Here is a 20,588-nt window from a genome sequence, read left to right as displayed (position 1 = left end):
ATAAAGGGTTTCTGATGAGTATGAACTTTTAAGTGCTCTTTCAGACTTCCTCTTCGTGAAAATATTTTTTCACAGATTTCACAAGTGAACAGTTGCTCACAGGTATGAACTTTTAAGTGTTTTTTCAGACTTCCTTTTTGTGAAAGTTTCTTTTCACAGATTTCACATGTGAAGGGTTGCTCATAGGTGCTTTCTGAGACTATTTCCTTGTGAAAATTTCTTTGCACATACTTCACAAGTGAAGGATTTCTTGCCAATATGAACTCTTAAAAGTTTTTCAGACTATAGCTGTGTGCAAATTTCTTTTCACAGAGGCCACAAGTGAAGGATATTTTATAATTATTATATATTGAACCAGCTAGCACTTTTATAGTATAGTAATAGTAGAGAGCAATAGATGAGGGACCATTTCCCATCACTGACCATACCAGTGTTAGCCAGTTTAACAATGTGAATCTGATATATTTCTACACTAACATCCTGCAAGCACTGTTCCATACATATTTTAACTACTATAGTCTAAGTCATAGCCTTAAAATGACATTTACAATGAAAATATGTGAATTTCCCAAGGAAACTCCTGGGTTTCCTTGTAAGTCTTTTTTTATCATGTTGCTAACTAAACTAAATAACATTTCTTTTTTTTTTTTTTTTAATCACAGTGCACAAGTGCTTTCCTCCCTCCTAGGGCCTAACAGAAAGATGTTTTTTTCATGTCACTTCTGTTTTCATTAGATTATCAAAAGTTAGTAATATAATAAGTACCCTAGTGATTGTACCTTAGATGAGTCATTTTGCATGAGTTAATTGCTTAGTAAAGAAATCTGTATAAATCTCATATTGACAAAATTATCAGGTAAACTTTGTCAAAGTTCAATTTACTTGTCTTGGTTGAAGGTAGCAGCAGAATTATTTTCCTTGGAATATTCTTTACCTAAATTGCTGAAATGTTAACCATGTTCATTCTAAGGAAATGCTATTTACTTTTAGACTCAACTGTTTATTTTCTGAACTTATCTTAATATATTCTAGCAGAAGTCAGAAATTACATCAGGTATAAAAACCTAAGTAATTTAATCAATCAATATTATCTACAGTAATTACCTACAAAATCATTCTGTAAATCTCTGATAGAGAAATATATATATATATGCACAAAGTGTAAATAATAATATTATTCCTTCTCCATTTTAGTTGTACTATGTGGAAAAATGTAAGCTGAGCTCAGCAAAATAAAATACTGTGATAAACAAGAAAACAAAGGCCAAGAACACAATTGCAGAAATTTATCACAATATGCTCTAGGAAATTACACAATTATAATACTGTGGAAAAAGACAAGTAGTTAAATATCCATCTAAGAAAAATTAAACTAAAAGTTTGTTCTCAGTCATCCAGTGCTTTTGCTGATGGAGGGGGGGGGGTTAACTTAGATGAAGAAATAAATAACACTACCTTCCAGTGGAGAGAAATCGTCAACATATACTGTATACTGCATCCAGTATATCCTTGTAGTATTGAAGAAGCTAATGGTCCTTTGCATAATACAGGCTGAAATATCCATTTTCAGTTTTTTTGTTCCAATCACCAATAGCACAAACAAGTTGCAGAAATTGCAATAAATTTTGCACATAAGTTGCAATAAATTCTAGGTAATAAATGAAAAAACTTTCTTTACAATTGAATAAATACTTTCTGATGTCAGAAAGTCAGTATCTGAAATTGATGACAGTTGTGTCCAATCAGCCATCCCCATCCTGATTGGCCAAAGTGGTTAACATACCTGCTCCCCAACCAACCTGGCTGTGGCCATGGATGTTTGCAGTTATCTTTGGGTGGAAGATTAATTCTATCATCCAGTGAAACCCTGGCCTTGTTATTGGAGACCTGAAGTGGCTTAAAAAAGTTGCATGTTTGATCTCTAGATCATGATTTCCAGATTATGTAAAAAAAAATAATAAATCTTTAGTTCACCCACAATATAAATCAATACCATATTAATAATATGGTATTGATTTATAACCTTTTATGGTGGGAGTCACTAAAAAACAAAAAAATAGCAAAAAGCAAATATTGACATGATGATGTTTACATAATTCTGACAAAATTAATTATTTAGACTAGTTTATCTCATTTGGATATGACCAGGTGTTCAGCTTTTCCTGATCAATTTAAACAGGAAATTCTGTTAGAAGTATCTTTGAAAATAGCAGCATAATGGTTACATATATTAGACTCTTACTAAAATGCATAATTATTTTAAATTATTTTTTGGAAAGTCAGTCTTTTTTTTTCTTTACCATACCTCCAACAGTATTTAACTTTTCCACTTTTTTTTTTTTTTAATTTTCAATCAGCATGCTATATTACATCATAAGAGTTTCATCAGTCATATTGCAAGTGTTTATATTCTGCTTACTGAGCCAGTTGTAATTTTTTTTAAAATTCTTTTCTATGAATCCCAGCTGCAAGTGGAAATAATTTCTAGAAATGCTACTAATGATAATCCCTCTTTTTTAGTATATTTTTGCTCATGCCACTATGGAATTTCATTTATTTCTTAGAGTGAAGTTGAACATGCTAGTTTCATCCTTAACCAACATTCTGTCTCTTCTCAAAAGATACTGTCTCTAGGTTCAGTACTCTGTATGGTTATCATGGATCATTACTACTCTGTGATAGCCACAGTTAGTCTCGTAGTCACTAATGATAACACCTTGGTAGAAGTCATTTCTGATCTCTGACTTTTGATACACCTAATTCCAGTAATATACACTATTACAGTTATTTCGTGTGCATCTCTGCCTTTATGCCTTGTTGTGCAGAATATGCTATTCAAGAAAATTGGAGGTGTCTGTACAATTTTTGAAATGCATGTGTATGTGTGGTGTTTCTGCAATTCGTATGACTTAATTTGTGTAGAAAACTAAGGTATGAAAATTCCTATACCTATTTCACATTACAACATTTTGGAGGCAGCATCGATCTTCAGAGCTAAATGTGTCAACTGTCGGGGAGATCATCCAGTATATACTCTCATGCATGTCAGATCAGAAGTGGAAGGATGAAAAAAAAAAATTAAAACATAATAAAATATATCCTATTAGGATTCAAAAACTAAGTTAGCCATTACCACACCTGTCCTGAGATCCTCTTATGCTGAGAAGGTGCCAGTTAAGAAAATGTCAACAGCTACTCAAACTGATATGTCTATTCCACTTATACTCCATAGAGAAGAACTGAGTTCTTCTCTATGGAGTGCATCGATTTCCATACTTCATCGATTGTCTCACTCCATAAACAACTCCAAAAATGGTTCCATTTGGTGAGAATTCACTTGTCAAAAAAATTATGACAAGGATATCACTTAATCATAAATCACCAAACATCCCCCCCACACACACACACACAGAAAAAATACATACTTTGGTATCTACTGAAAGTAAATAAAATTTGGTATCTACTAAAAGTAAATATAAGTTTAAGATGTATTGAACATTTTTTCAGAGGAAGAGGTGCAAACCATCAATACTTCCCAAAGTCAGTTGATAAATACAAACCTGAGAAAGGTAAGCCCTCAACCTCTAAAAAGAGATAAAGTCAAAACAATGGGAAAATTTTTACAATGGAACTGTCATGGGTTTTGACAGAATATTGATGATATCAAGATTTTGCTGCAGAAACACAAGCCTTTCTGTTTCTGTCTGCAGGAAACATTTAAAACCTAGTTGAGGATCCTACCTTAAGAAATTTCACTGTTTTTTGTAAGGACAGAACTGGAGAGGAGTAGCTATCCTAGTGGACAGGCATACTCTTTTATATCATTTCCCACTTGGAAGCAGTAGTGATTCCACCTATCCATGGGATTTCTTATTACAGTATATTCAATATATTTAGCACCAGGTTATGAGTTAAATGGGATGGAAGTTGATAATCTTATATTGTAATTGGTTAGCCGATACTTCTCATGGGTAACTTTAATGGACACAACACTGTGGGGTAGTACCAAGACAAAATGCATGAGGACGTATCATTAATTGAATGATAGAAAATCACAATCTAACTCTTTAATAATGGAGTCAATGCCTTCTTTCATATGTCTGTCTGCTTGTATTTTGCAACTGATCTTATAATCTGCTCCCTTCATCACTTTTCCACTGCTTATGTAGGATGTTGAAGAGAACCTCTATGGAAGTAATTATTGTTGTTATTTTCACTATGTCTTCACAGGAAGCATGTACTCCTACACAAATGCCCATGTGGAAGACGAACTGGGCTGACTAGAGTACTTTTTCCCATCTTGTAAAATTTAATACTCAAGTAGCCAGTCAAACACCTATCAGTGAAGTTGTGAAGTATATAAAATTGTATTGTCCATGCATTAACAGCCACAATTCCAAAAACATCATCTCAGTTTCCAATGTATCCAAAACCTTGGTAGAACCCAGAGCATTAACAAGCGAACAAAGATTAAGACAGAGCATGGATATATTTCGTAAATACCCTACCACATCAAACTGTGAACAGATTTTAAATGTAAATATTATTGCTGGAAATTTTCCATATTATTATTATTACTACGGCGACTCCAAGGAGTCCTTAGACTCATCGAGGGGGGGCCCTAAACATCATGTGCACACAACTATTCGACATTCTCAGTGTATCTATCATACCTTGCCTTGAACTCATTCACTGTCATAGCACCCACAACAGATTCTGGCAGCTTATTCCACTCATTTACCACTCTAAAAGTAAAGAACCCAGCTCTAACACCCTTACTAACCGCACTCTTGCCCAGCTTCCATAGATGTCCCCTAGTCCTCCCACCATCAATCCTGATCTCAAAAATATCCTCTGAATTAATCCTATAGAAACCCTTCAGCAATTTGAATGTCTCAATCATATCTCCAATTTCTGCAACCCACAAATCTTCAACCTGTTCTCATAAGGTTCATTCCATAGACCTGCTATCATCTTGGTCACTTGCGTCTGGATCCTCTCAACCTCCTCCCCATCAAGAAGAAACCTAGGTGACCAAATCTGAGCACAGTAGTCAAGATGAGGTCTTATCAAGGCTTGGTACAGAGGAACAATAACTTGCTTATCTCTGCTCGTCAAAGTATTCTTCAGCAACCAAGTGATTTGATGAGCTGATTTAGCCACTTTTGCAATGTGCCCACTTAAACTGTATCTCCCTATCCACCAACACTCCCAAGTCCCTGGCCTCATCAATCTCCTGGAGTACAGTTCCACCAATGTGGTATACTGCTGCTAATCTTTTCATCCCAAAATGCATAACCTTACATTTTGTCACATTAAATTGACATCCATTCTCCTTAGCCCAGACCGCCAATCTATCCAAACCATCCTGCAAGATTTTGACATCTTCTGCATTCACTATTGCCCTTCCCAACTTTGCATCATCAGTGAACAAATGAACAGTTCCTCTTGGATCCTTCCCTATATCGTTAATGAACAAATTAAACAGCAGTGGTCCAAGAATAGAACCCTGCGGCACATCACTAGTCACAAGCCATCTTTTGGACTCTATTCCTGAATAAACTACTCTCTGATATCTCTCTATCAACCACCCACCCACCCATCCTTCTCACCAACACTTTATCCATTCCCATATGTTGCAGTTTATGGATTAGAATTCCATGTGGTATCCTGTCAAAGGCGTTAGCCAGGTCTAGAAGTATCACTGTAAACCCTTATCCTTATCCAGTTCAGCCATCACCGTGTTATGAAACTTGAGCAAGTTACTGAGGCATGAATCTACCTTTCACAAAGCCATGCTGTTCCCCATACAGTATCTCATTTTCATCAATACATTCCTGTATTTTTCCCTTGACTATTTTCTCCAATACCTTGACAACGACTCCTGATATGCTGATCGGTCGGTAATTTGCAACAGTAGTCTTGGATTCTCCTTTATGCAATGGAACTAGTTTCCTCTTTTTCCATACCTTCGGGATTAAACCAGACCTGAGATTCAGATTAAACAACATGGTCAAGGGCACTGATAATTTTTTAGCCGCTTCACGTATGACCCGTGCCGGTATACCATCCAATCCCACAGATGTATTCACATTAAGATTCTGTAATAGACTATTCACCTCCACTTCATTCACCACAATTCCCGTACAAACTAATGGTTCCTTCATTCTTTCAATGTCACTACCTGGATGATGTACTCTTGCAAAGTGCTCACTCAGTAATTCCACTATATCGACTGATTCAGCGGCCTCCTTGCCATCGACATTCCTTAAAATCATTCTGCTGTGTACAGTTTTTCTTTTACTTGCAGCATATTGAAAGAACTGTTTGGGATTCTCTTTAGCTTGCATAGCTAGTTTCCTTTCATAATCCGCTTTTGCTTTTCTTACCACACTCGTTACCCTTCTGGCCTGTGCTTTATTCCATTCGTGTGCCTGCAGGTCACCTTTCTCTTTAAATTCCTTCCACAGTTGTTTCTTTTTTTTTTGCAGCTCAAGCTTAATGGTGTTATTCATCCATTTAACCCCTACTTGTTTTACTATTCGGACCCTAGGTATACAGTAAGCCATAACCTCCTGCAAATGCTCCTTGACCACTTCCCATGCTCTATCGACATCCAGCCCTTGTAGTTTTACATGCCATGGCACTGAACCAAGCAATCTCCTAAGCTTGGCATACTTGCCAGCACGGTAATTCCACGTATACCTTGTCTTAATCGAAAATTCCACACCTTTATTCACCTTATGATCACTCTCACCAATAGGTTTCAACATGGTCATATTCATTACAGTCAAATTCTCAGATGCTATTACCAGATCAAGCACTCTCAAACCCTAGTATTTTCTATTACATGCTGTCTCAGATATTTATACCTTATTAACTGAATAAAATCCAGTTCCTTCCTCACATGTGTCCTCTCCTGCTTCCAATCACTGTTACCGTAGTTGAAATCCCCCATAATAATTACTCTCCTTGCAACACTTTTTCCAGTCTCTGCACACCAAATCCATTCAAATGCAGGCCATCCACTCATTTCATCAATTTGTTTATACTATCTCCACCATCTATTCCATTACCTGGTCTATAGCAGCACCCAACTGTATGTTTTGTTCTGCTAGTCTCAATCTCACACCAAATAGCCTCAAATGAGCTCTTTTCACTATCCTGCAATACAACTTCTATTCTCCTTGGCTGCAGTTCATCAGCTATCATCAATAACACTCCTCCCCCCATTTTATTCTCTCTGTCCCTCCTGAACACACTATACCCTACACATTCTATCTCACTAACTATATCATCTTCTGTCAGCCATGTCTCACTAATGCCAATAACCTGTGGCCAGGAAGAGCCAACCAAGGCCAAAAAATTCTTCCTTCTTGTTCCTAATACTCCTGGCGTTAGTATACATGAAATGCAGAGGTCCCTTTGTCCCACCCCTATCTTGATGCGTTATTCTAACTATTCCATTCTGATTTCTTGTCCTTAGTACTGGCTCGGATACATTCTTACACTCAACTGTCTCACTGATGTTTGCATATCCACTTCCCCCTCACCTTGATAGTTCTAGTTTCCCTGGTTCTGCACATCCACTTTCACTCCATTCAGCAACACTTTTTCCAGTCTCCGCACACCAAATCCATTCAAATGCAGGCCATCCTTCTTGTACAAATCCTTTCGCCCATCAAACTCGTTCCACATGTCCATAAATTCCATACCACACCATCTGCATAACCTGCGCATAAAGTCATTTGTGATTATGGCCCTCCTTCTAAACTCCTCTCTGTCATACTGCGGCAACAGGCTCGCCATCCTAACTCTGTCACTCTTTTCTTTCGCTACCTTTAACAATATTTTCAAGTCCTCTCTCATAAAAAATTTATCTCCTTTTAATTCATTCGTACCTGCCCCAACTATCAATTCTTTCACCCTCTGTTTTTGCACTTTAATACTCTCACTTACATCCTTAAATTTTGCACCCGGTAAGTACGATTTACATTGTTACTCCTCTAAATTGATATTAATTTAATGAGTGAAAGCATGTCAAAAACAATCTTGGATCCAGTTTACATCATCAGTTAATCAAACAACCAGTATGAAAATTGTATGGGATAAAATCCATAAGAAAGATAGATATAAAACACACCACTTGTCTACCTTGGAACATAATGGGTATGTTGTTGTTGATCCCATAGCTATTGCAGACACTTCAAGAGAAAATTTTGCTGGTATTTTAACCACAGCTTTCTGCCCTCATAAATTTAGTATTAGTATAATACTATTATCAGTATATTTTATTAAAATACACAAAAATTAGTATTCATAGTAATTTATTAACTTTTTTATAATAGAGTAACAGCTGAGTTGGATAAAGGAAATGGCTACATGATTCTGCAAAGCTATGTGAACAGAATACCACATGGCACTCTGTTACACAAATCAGAATGAATGGAAATGACACTGATTATGTGGATAAAAGGGTGACTGCTGACAGATATCAAAAACGTGGTATATGGAGGGACAGAATCAAGGTGAAAACATGTGACTAATGGTGTGCTACACGGTTCAGTGCTGGGATCACTACTGTTTAATTTGTACATAAATGATATAGGAAATAACCCAAAAGAAAATGTTCATTCGTTTGCTGTTGATGCAAAATTAGGTAGAGTAATAGTTATATGTAACAGTTGTGAAGTTATTAATACATCTAATATATGTAATTAATTGTTAATAGGCTTTTGTTGTGCAAAACTTTTCTGTACCAGTACCCCTGATGATCTAAGTCTTACGTCTTATGAAACTTGATCCAAACAGCTGAATTGATTTGCTCTTCTAAATTTCTGTCAGAATAACATGATCTCGAATTATGTTAAATTAAAACACTGATTTGCGTCACTGAAGGCTCTGTGCATTTACAGATGCACTAGCTTCACTCTTCTATGGGAGCAGATTACTGCCACTCGTGTTCTCCTGGCTGACACCATCAAAGCTATCTGTGAGCTGGAAGAAGAGCTTGCTGCAACGTTGAATGTCAGCCTTTGGACAATCCATTCCATCATCTCAAACAGTTTAGCAGACAGAGAATTTCAAAGAATATGATGTCAGTACATTAAGAAATTTGAGTCTACAAAAAAAAAAAAAAAAAAAAAAAACTCAGCTTCCAAACCTCAGCCACCTGCTAACACGATTATAAACCTATTTCCCTTAGCCTGAAGCAATTAGTGCACCCATTCATGGCACCTAAGAAAATTCCTGCAAAGGAAATAATGATACAAGTTGAATGAGGTATAATTACCAAAGCAGATAAGAGAAATACCACTGTGGTTTTAAATAATCAGACTACTTAGGTAAGTTTGCCTCTTTACTACTAGATTGTTCTACTTACCTCCCTATAGACCATGATCCCACCAGCACATAAATCAGAACACTCTATAGGCTCCTTAAAAAGGTTACTTTTTGGAAGTTACAAACAGATTAAAATCTTATAACTCTAGAGGCCCCCCCCCCCCCAAGATATATGGACTTCCAAAAATCCATAAACAGAATGTGATTATGTCCCATTGTGGATGGCATTGATTCATCCATATACAAATTAGCCAGTCATTTAGCCAAAGTGCTCACATGATATACTGGCAACACACCTTCACACAAAAAACTCAGCCTTTTTTAAAGCCAGTGTAGAAAACCTCTTACTTCAACATACTGACATAACAGTCAGTTTTGATGTCTCCTCCCTATTCACTAATGTCCCACTCAAAGATACCTTAGATCTCATCCAAGCCAAATTTCCTCCTGATATCTCATCCCTATTTCAGTTCACCATGAACTTAGGCTATTTTGTTTGGTAAGGAAAATTCTACAAACAGATATAGGGGGATCTGCCATGGGTTCTCCATCCCTGGCCAACTTCTCTATGGAGACCTCTGAAGAAAAAGCCTTAACCTTGCCCCACAAAAACCCACTGTCTGGCTATGCTATGTGGATGATATGTTCTCCATTTGGCTGCATGGTCTGGATACACTCCACAGTTTCTTAACACACCTAAACAGTCAACATCCCAGGGATCCAGTTTACCTTGGAAAGGAAACAACAGTCTCCCATTACTAGATACTCTGATTACACCCTAGCCTGAAGGATCCCTGGCTTTCTCTGTTCACAGAAAATCTACACATACAGGTAGATACATTCACCAGCAGTCATAGCCTCCCTCCCTTCTGACAATATGGGATTATAAAAACCCCATAGCAGGGCAAAATTAATTTGTTCGGATAACAGATAACTAACTATTGAACTTGACCATATCCTTAACACTTTCTTAGCCAATGGCTACAATTCCCAAAAAAATATTAGGGAACTGGTGGGTCTCACACTAGGGTATGAAATTAATGCACCTCCTGAAGATAGTTACATAACACCTACAGCCTGTTAGTTTGAGGGCAGATATGCTATTTCTTGGTCAACCAGGTGATTGTTTCTTTTGCTTATGGGAGAATTAATCAAGAGAATAATATTATGTTAAATGATTGGTTAAAAAGAGAAGATTCACTAATGAAGATTTCATTCTTCATTAGTGAATTCTGAGTTGATATTCCTTCTTCAGTTTCATGTGAAGTTGGAAATGATGAGAAATTTTGTACAGGCTTTGGACAAAAAAATTAAAAAGTAATAGTTTTGCCTACTAAAAGAAAAAGTTTCTGAAACAACTATGCAAAGCTGGAAAAAAAAAATTTTTTTTTTTTTGGTCTGCAAATTAAGCTGCATAAAACTTCTTTAAATCAGTATTTCATGGGTAATAACAAAGAAGAGACCTGCCAACAACAATTGTTAGAATAGTTGGTATGCTAGCCAAATGTCAGTGAAAATGCACTTTTTACATTCTCATCTGGAACTTCTTTCCAAACAATTTAGGTGCTATTAAGTAATGAATAAGGTGAAAAATTTTTCCACTGAGGTTAAGCATCATGTAAAAAAAATAAAAAAAACTGCTGAAATGAATTTAAAGTCAGAAGAGTATGCATTTTTTGTTTTCCCATTTTTCTTATTTAAATATATTTGATATATATTTAAATTGTTTTAATAAAAACAATTTGACCAGTATAATATAGGAATTGTACAAAAAAGTTAATGAAATGCTTGTTTGCAACATCACATAACAGTAATATTTATGAAATGTATTTATTTGTAATGGATCAACAGAAAACATAACATGACACATCATGTGAGAGTGTCAAAAAAAAAACAATACAGATGTAATATTTTGTCTTCATTGGGCTTAATCAAATACAACTGTGCAACATGTCTGTGGATAAAAAGAATGTTGATGTTATTTACACAAGGATAGTGACAGTATAACTATAATGTTTCTTTACATAAATGTAGTTCAGCATAACCGTACTTGTTTCTTTACATAAATATATTTCAGCTGTTGGGAATAATCTATTATTATTCTGATTATCAAGAAAACAATCAGTTTGAAAATACAGTATATAAAAATTATATTTTATATATAAAAATTGAAACACACTGAAACTATTTTAGTGACTATCAAAGACTTCTCAAAAAATAATACATTTTTAACATTGCTGTCAACAGAGTAAGAATAAGTTAACCAGTGGCAGTTTTTTGTGCATCATTTGATAAAGGTTCTTTAAGAATGGTACTGTTGAACTGAAGTGGTACTTATCATGCTACTAAGTTTTTATGTATTATAAAAAACCTTTGTTCTTATTGTAACTCAAACATGAAGCATTACTTATTGCATGTCTGAGTCTTGTTTTGGAAACAACAATCATGATGACAGCTTTTATGGCACATCTGTTAACATCCTGAATGAAATCATTTCATAATTCAAATTCAGCCAATATCCCATTCTTCCAAGATTTCTTCTAATTGGTACTTCAGTGCTCTAAAAGAGGGACGATCTTCAGGATGCTTGAAAAAAAAAAATTTGTTGCATAATTATTTCCTCTGAATAAAAAACCTTATTGTCTTTTTTTCTGTCAGATAATTAAAATTACATAAAATTGATTAAAGCAAGATATGTCACACATATAAAGATTATGGTTCAATGTGAATGAATTACTAAGTGAAATTTTTAAGAGATTATTAACAAATATCAATTAAAGTTAATTCTAGTTTAACTTAAACCTTAAACTAGGGTTTAGGTGCAAAATCTCTGCAACATTACATGTGCTGAGGTACCAGTAATGTTGCAGGGTTTAAGCAGAGCAAAGGCCTCAAGCTGAAACAATTTAGTTTATTTAGAAGCATGAACTTAATTCACTTTGTTATTTTGATGGGATCTAAAAGATATAAGTAAAAGAATGTTATACTGCTTCCATATTACTTGCTGACTACTACAAGTAATAAATACTCTAAAATAGAAAAGCAGCCCCCACCCCTCCAGATGACTTATATATACTAGAGTATATGATAATTAAAACACTATTATTCTATTATTTTTTGCTGTTTGTGAAATATCAAGATGCTGAATTAATAACTTTTTGCTCTACCATATTTTCAACCAGTTATAAAAAAATCTTTGCTCGAGGCTTTTCCCCTGTTTAATCATTGCTGTTTTTATTTATATCATATATTGCTTACACTTGCTGAAAGTAAGGTTACCACCCAGTACTATGTGAATTCATGTTATTGATAACAATTTTTATTCTCATAAAAAACCTTCTACCCATTTACTGATGAGCTCCAGGAAGAATTGAAATGCATATTAGCAGTGAAAAAAAAAAGTTCTCTATTATGGGATCTTGTCAGTTGTAATGAATCAAGAAATCAGTGATGAGAAAGCAATGGAATCATGAAGAGGAGCAACTGGAGATTCTCTCCACTTCTCTTGTTTCCATCTCTTTTTTTTTTTTTTTTCACAGATGCTGTATCCCATACCTCACAAGAGTTTTGGGAATGGAGTCTTCTGCTAGAATAAGTGTATGGTTGCAGATTCCCTTTCCACACAGAGTTTGTAGGACAATCACAAACATCCATGCCCATGGCAGGATTATTTGAACCTGCAGCCTCTTGGCTGAGGAGTGGACATGCTAACCACTTGGCCATATCTTTGGCTACTCTTATTGTTACAATGGAGAGCCAAGTGCAATGCAACTAAGCCCAAAGTAGTGCAGATATAATGGGATCAAAAAGAATTTGCTTACATAACTGCAAGAGACCACATGTTTTTCAGAATAATGCACTTGGTTGATTAGATATACAAATTTAAATAATTAAATAAAACAAAGCTATCAATAACAAAAGAAGAAATATATCATTATTAAATCACTTAAGGAATTGAACAATGTAGATACGAATATAAATTAAATTACATTTTAATAAATATTTCTGATATTTCGGCAACGTCGTGTTGCCATCTTCAAAAGGAACTTACAAAAAAAGGCACGTGCACGTAGGCACTACAACACAGTAACTGAGAATGAGATGAAGCTATTGTTCTCCTAAAAGTCCTGATGGCGCCCTCTAGCGGGCTAAGTAGGTGTTCTTGGCTGTTGGGCTGAAGGTCTGCTGATGTAAGCCTCCCAAATTTGGAGCAGTCGCATACAACCAAATTTGTTGAGGTTTGGAGAGTTCCTTAGGGCTGAGGCTGATTCCATAAATAGTCTTTCGAATTTGTATTTGCTATGGTGTATTACTGTAGCTTTCTTCCACTGTATTCTGTGGCATGTATCCAGAGTAAGACAGTTTACAGCTGCAAGGGACCTGGTATACACCAGCTAGATCTAGGGGAAGTGGTTGGTCTTTAGTGGAACAGATAAGGGATGCCAATTTTCTGTATGTCCTGTAACAGGAGGTCAGTCATGTTTTTTTAAGATTTTGGTAATTTTTTCCGAGGTGCCTCAGATGTAGGGAATGGTGATGGATTTAGAGTAATCCTTGTTATGGAGGGGGGGGCTGTGGTTTGTAGGTTTTAATATTTTTTGGATTTTTTTGGGGGGGTAGCCATTGGCTGAGAAAGTGTTGAGGATGTGATTTAGTTCAGTGTTTAGGGTCATGTCATTAGAACAGATTAGTTTAGCCCTGTTGTGTAGTGTTTTCACCACTCCATATTGTTGTGAGGGGGGAGGGAATTGTTGGTGAATGTATCTGCCTGTATGGGTGGGTTTTCTATAAACTGAGAAAACCAAGGTTCCATCAGGCTGGCAGGTGACTAGTGTGTCTAGGAAAGGGATGCTGTTGTTTTCCTCTTTTTCCAGGGTGAACTTGATTGCAGTGTTGTTGGTTGTTTAAGTGTGTTAAGAAGGAGAGGAGTGTTTCAGAGCCATTTGGCCAAATAGCGAACACATCATCAACATAGTGAAGCCATATGGTTGGTTTTTGTGGGGCAGAGGCTAAGGCTTTTTCTTCAAAGGTCTCCATAAAGAAATTGACCAAGGGTGAGGAGAGTGGTGAACCCATGGCTCTCCCCTCTATTTGTTTGTAGAATTTTCCCTGCCAAACAAAATAGCCTGAGTTCATTGTGAACTGAAATAGGGCTGAGATATCGGGAGAAAATTTAGCTTGGATTAGCTCTAAAGTTTCCTTGAGTAGGACATTTGTGAATAAGGAGACGTCAAAGCTGACCATTATGTCAGTATGTTGGAGTGTAAGGTTTTCTATGCTGGCTTTGAAGTGGGCTGAGTTTTTTATGTGTGATGGTGTGTTGCCAGTATAGTGTGTGAGCTCTTTGGCCAAATGTTTAGCTAATTTGTATGTGGGGGAATCAATGCCATCCACTATGGGACGTAATGGCACATTTTCTTTATGTATTTTTTGAGTCCATAAATATGGGGGAGGGGTATAGAGTTAAACGGCTTTAATCTGTTGGTAACTTCTACAGGCCAAGAAGTGACTTTCTTAAGGAGCCTGTGAAGTTTTCTAATTTGTGAGTTGGTGGGATTGTATTCGATAGGGAGGTAAGCAGCCTGATCTAATAGAAGAGCATTAAGCCTACCTGTGTAGTCCATTTGGTTAATTACTACAGTTGCATTTCCCTTATCTGCTTTGGTGATAACTAATTCTTTATTATTCCTCATTTCCTGCAGAGCTTTATATTCCTTGTTGGATATGTTGGTTTTTGGTGGTCTTGCTTTGGAGAGGACACAAACTACATTCAGTCTTACACTGTTGGCGAATTGATGTGGAAGGTGGTGGATTCCATGTTCGATCTGGATCATAATATCCTCACTGGGTATTTTTCTGGGAGCAATGGCGAAGTTGTGGTGAAGAAATATATCAAATTAAATTCATGACATCTTTATGTTATCTATTAAAATTAATAAAATTTTAATAGATAACATATAGATGTTATCTATGAAATTTAAAGTTGTAGGCCAAAGCCTACAACTTTAAATATGAAGTGTTTAAATGCTATTTATCTAACTTGGTGCTGTAAGAAATGTGGGCTATAAATTGACAAAATTTAACAGAAACAGGAAGGAGAAAGAACATGCAGCCACAGGCCACTTCTATCCAAAAATAATGATAATTGTTAAAAAGTACTTAACCTGGATATACAAAATAATAAATGCTGATGTGTGCATTAAGAGAGATAAGAAACTAGAAAAGAGTAAACTATAATGCAGTATTTTCAGTAGAACACAACAGATGCATGGAATTATAAAACGTTCTGAGCTTTTATGCCATCATAATTGAGAACAAGAAGGTATGGCAGAAAAAAATTCTCTCAGTTCACAAGTATTGAATTTTGTCATTCTGTTGTTTAAAAATACATATGCTAAGATACACAGGTACTGGGCTCTTTTGCTAAATTGAGCCTCTTGCTTACACCTACTTCTGTTCATATTATTGTTCATGCAACCAGGTAAGCAAAGGAAAATATTAAGAGTTATATCACAATCTCACACAAGGAAGGTGGCATACTACTTTACTGGACAGTGACACTTCAAATCAGAGATTTGTTTTGAAAATGACCTTTGTTAGTTTAGGTGCCAAGAAATTATACTCTTGTTTTTATCCTTTATTGAAGTGTGAGCATGTGAAGTAATGTTACAGTATTACTTCTATATAGAGGCAGATGACCTCGCATTAAATTGCCTAATAGTACCCTATTAGGCAATTTAATGCAGTACACGTCTTTTCAAATGTGTAGATTGTCATGCATAATGGGAAGGATCACTGTCCAGATGGGTTACAATCTTTAGTGAAATATCATCAGTGGGAGCTAGACCTATGGAGACCCAACTGATGAAAGGAAGTATGTTGTGCGTTATGAGATAGGTCAATATGATGTGATGTAATCTGCATCCATATCCAAGTAGCCTATCACAATGTTACTTCACATACTCACAGTTGGATAAAAACAAGAATATATTTCTTGTTAAGTATAATTTACTTTGTAATCAAATAAAAATAAAATAAAAATTTTTTATTAATAAGGTCAAGCGCCTTTTGTCTACTTGTATATGAGATATATATGACTTTTGCATTACTTCAACCTTGGTATCTCTCCCAGGTTTGGCTCCCACTCAACAAAGGTTGAAACTGGTCTGGGTAGTGGCATTCCCATTATGCATTGCATTATGGGATGCATAAGTGGTAAGCTATGGAAATTTTAACAAAGGGCTCGCATCGTCGAGCAAAAAAAACAAAAAAAAAAGAAGCCGTATTTCACACAAAAACTTAATCAAAAAGTATGAGAGGACACTCAACCTCTGAAGGCTATCATTTTTAAACAGATATTTCGTGATCTAAACATGAAATATTTATACACAATCAACTGTTAATTTATCTTACATAAGAAAAACATTTTTTAACTATCAAAATACGATAAGAATGAAATCTTTTATAATCTTTTATAAAGCATTTGATTGGCTACCAGAAGGGAGAAGGGTAAAGATAGTGTATGCACTTATTTTATTTTCAAACTTGGATGCATTCGTTATAGAGGAGTTGAAACAATAATTACAAATAATCTATGCACTGCCGAATAGACTAATTTTTGTTAGGTTACCATATGAGTTTGTCGCTTAATATGTTTCAAAAAAAAAATTTTTTTTGAAACATATGTAAACAAGAAGCTCGCAAATTTGAGAAAAAATTAGCAAAGAGCGCGCGCGAGCCCCTTATAACTCACCACTGGATACATACTAAGGAAAGTGATACGAAGTCACTCCTCCTCCTCCTCTATATAAAAGTAGCTTAGACGTGAATATATTTCACGTGCAAAACATTGTATAAAACTTGTATTCTTGGTATCTTTAACATATAATATACCAAGGTAAAAAACTTTCCACACACACACACACATATATATATATATCATCATCATCATCAAATTCCTGCCATGTACCCTCAAGGGGTGTACAGGATATGACAGTACTACATGAAAAAATAACATCATTACTAACTTCCTATCTACAATTTTCCTCCAAATCAGTCTGTTACTTGTCAAGACTCCAACATTATCAGATCTTATATTTCTATCGTCTAAGGCACTTTGTACCGTATCAATCCACCTATATCTTGGTCTTCCTCTGGGTCGTTTTCCGGCCAACCTGGCAGAGAACACTTGTTTTGCTAATCTTTCCTCTCCCATTCTATTTAAGTGACCATACCATCTGAGATTAGCTCTGCTAACGCATTCCTGGATGCTGACAATGTCAAGTTCTTTCCTAATAACCTCATTTTTAGTATGATATTGCCATTGATGCCATCTGTTCATGCTTCTATTTTTTCTCAGGACTCTCATATCTGTGGTCTCTAGTCTTTGGTCAAGTGTTTTACTTCTGACCCAGCTCTCAGATCCATAAGTTAAAATTGGTTTGAACACAGTCTTGTATACAGCTAATTTAGTGTTCCGACTAATTTCTTTCTTATTCCATATGAATTTATTCAATTGACTTCCCACGATACCAGCTTTACTGATTCTGTTGTCTATTTCTATATTTAGTTTACCATCTTCAGTAAAAATTGTGCCTAAGTAGCTGAAATGTTTTACTTGTTCCACAGGTTCTCCATTCACAACACAGTTGACATTTTCAATGATTCTGCCTATTTTCATTGTCTTTGTCTTTTTATTGCTGACCTTCATACCATATCTATTACAACAGCTATTCAATTTAGTCAGAGAATCTTGCAGACTTGTAGTGGATTTATTTAGAAGTATAACATCATCCGCATAAAGCAAAGAGCTGACATTAACATCTCCAATTTTGATATCAGGTTTAATACCACATTCCTTCATAATGTGATCCATATAGATAATGAATAACAGAGGGGATAATGTACATCCTTGTCTCACACCAGATTTAACATTAAACCATCTTCCTGTACTTCCTTCAATTCTAACTGCTGACTCACAACTCAAATAAAGACTAAGTATTGCTTGATATAATGCCCCATTGACACCATATAACTGCAGCGTATTGAATAGCTTCTCTCTTGGCACCTTGTCATATGCCTTTTCCAAATCGACAAAACTTAAATACAGATCTTTGTTATATTCCCATGCTTTCTTGACTATTTGTCGTAAAGTGAAGATCTGATCCTGACAGCCTCTATTTGGCCTGAATCCAGCTTGTTCTTCACCAAGCTTTTCTTCCACAATTCTTCTCAACCGTTTCTCAAGTATACTTGCATAGATCTTGCCAGGAACACTCAGTAGGGAAATACCTCTGTAATTCTCACATTCAGTTTTATTTCCCTTTTTATATATGGGTACTATGAGAGCTCTACTCCAATCATCGGGAATTCGTCCCTCTGTCCATGCTTTCTGAACTATGCAGTGCAGCCACTGTAAGACTCTTATACCACCATACTTCAGCATTTCTGGTCGAATATCATCTACTCCTGCTGCCTTTCCACATTTCAAGCCTTTGATGGCTTTTTCTACTTCAAGTATGGATATGTATTCCTGACTGCATGCCTGGTCAGTGTTTTTTTATCACTGTGCTATCATCACTGCTTGTTTCATTTAGCAGTTTTTCAAAGTAATTACTCCATACTTCAAGGATATCTTTTTCTCCTGTTTTCATTTCACCTTTATCATCTCTAATTCCTTTTACAGCACTCTTTCCTCCATTCCTAAGCTTCTTCAACAACCTCCAGAATATTTTGCCACCTTCTTGATATTTATTTTCTATATTCTTGCCAAAGTCCTCCCATGACTTTTGTTTAGCTAGTTTTACACACTGTTTAGCTTTCTTACATTTGTCTCTGTATTCTGTAAGAGTAAAAGCTGACTTATTTGCCAGGAACTTTTGATATGCTTTCTTCTTTTCCTTCACTGCCTCTTTAACTTCCTGTGTCCACCAGGGAGTTCTGATTTTTTTATCTTTGCACACAACCTCACCACATGCCTCTCTGGCAGAATCAATCAATGTTTCCTTCAGAGTTTGCCACTGAATCTCCAAGGTTTGATTCCTGTTCTCAAACTCTTTCATTTTCTTTTCAATAATATTTCTGTATTTTAGTCTACAGTTTACATCTGAGAGCTGCTCAACTTTTATTCGCTTTAAAACTTTCTTACATGTTATTCTTTTCAATATGAAATTCAATTTTATCCTGCTCAAGACTAATTAGTGATCACTTCCAATTTCAAATCCTCTGTACACTCTGGTGTCCTGCACCAGGGAGAAAACATCACTATCAACAATAACATAGTCAATGAGACTTTTCTTATTCCTAGCCTCTTCTCTCCATGTGAATTTGTGCACATTTTTATGTTGGAACATGGTGTTAGTAATAACCAGTCCATGTCCTGAGCAGAAATCCAACAGATATTTGCCATTATTATTAGCTTTGCTCTTTTCTCCAAATTTTCCCAAAATATTTTTGTATGTCTCACAATCATTTCCTACTCTACTATTTAGATCCCCAACAAGGACCAACTTTTCCTTTTTCATTGTGTCAGTTGCTTTTTCTAAAGCCTCAAAAAATTCCTCCACTTCTACCTTAGTAGAACCTTCTGTGGGACCATAGGCACAAATAAGTCTCATTGTCCAGTTCCCCATTCTCATATTTGCCCACATTACTCTACTTGAGACTGACTGCCATTCAAGAAGATTAGCCTCGTATTTTGTGTTGAATACTATGGCTACTCCTTCTTTTCCTTGATTGTTATTGCCTGAATATAACATTTTGTATTTATTGCTCAGAAACATCTCACCAGTTTTGGTCTTTTTTGTTTCAGTCACCCCTATTATGTCGATCTGGTACTTATCTAATTCCTCAGCTAGCTCCATTTCTTTGCCATTCAGGCTTCTTACATTGATAGTACCGATCTTTAACTCTGGTGATGTTGAGTTGGGGTTTGTTTTCAGATTTGTTCCTGTAGCTGACTTTTCGCTGTTCGCCCTGGTTCCCTGGCAAAAACAACGGGGGCCTTGTTTAACCGGGTGACGCCCCAGCCGGCATGAAATATTGTCATGTTGTACCATCATTTTTTATTTTGGTTTAACCAATAAGAATACAATTTGGTCGGCTAAATCCCAAATTGCCAGCCCATCCTCGTTCGTTCAGTATCAAAGTAGATACCCAACAGGGTGCACCACGAGAAGGTGAGGATTGGACATTAGGTCAGAAGCCCTGGTCGGTTCTCCGCATTCCTTTAAAGGCTATGTGGAGGT

The 20,588-nt window shown here is 35.9% G+C and overlaps 1 protein-coding gene across 1 annotated transcript in view; it reads right to left on the bottom strand.

Annotated features, from left to right (window-relative positions):
* Positions 1–11,156: 11,156 nt before the first annotated feature.
* The window catches only part of LOC150105783 (tyrosine-protein kinase Btk-like), a 173,239-nt gene continuing 163,807 nt past the window's right edge, over positions 11,157–20,588 (bottom strand). Inside the window, exon 14 of the mRNA XM_090393586.1 lies at positions 11,157–11,928. Coding sequence (XP_090249712.1) covers positions 11,851–11,928 — 78 coding nt within the window. The 3' untranslated portion in view covers positions 11,157–11,850. The remainder of the gene's footprint in view (positions 11,929–20,588) is intronic.

The sequence above is a fragment of the Typopeltis vanoorti genome, chromosome 6 (genome assembly GCF_054136105.1).
Source record: "Typopeltis vanoorti isolate ZY-2024b chromosome 6, IOZ_Tvanoo_1.0, whole genome shotgun sequence".
Lineage (NCBI taxonomy): Eukaryota > Metazoa > Arthropoda > Arachnida > Uropygi > Thelyphonidae > Typopeltis > Typopeltis vanoorti.
The sequence above is the reverse complement of the archived record's forward strand: the minus strand, read 5'-3'. Positions and strand labels throughout refer to the sequence as shown.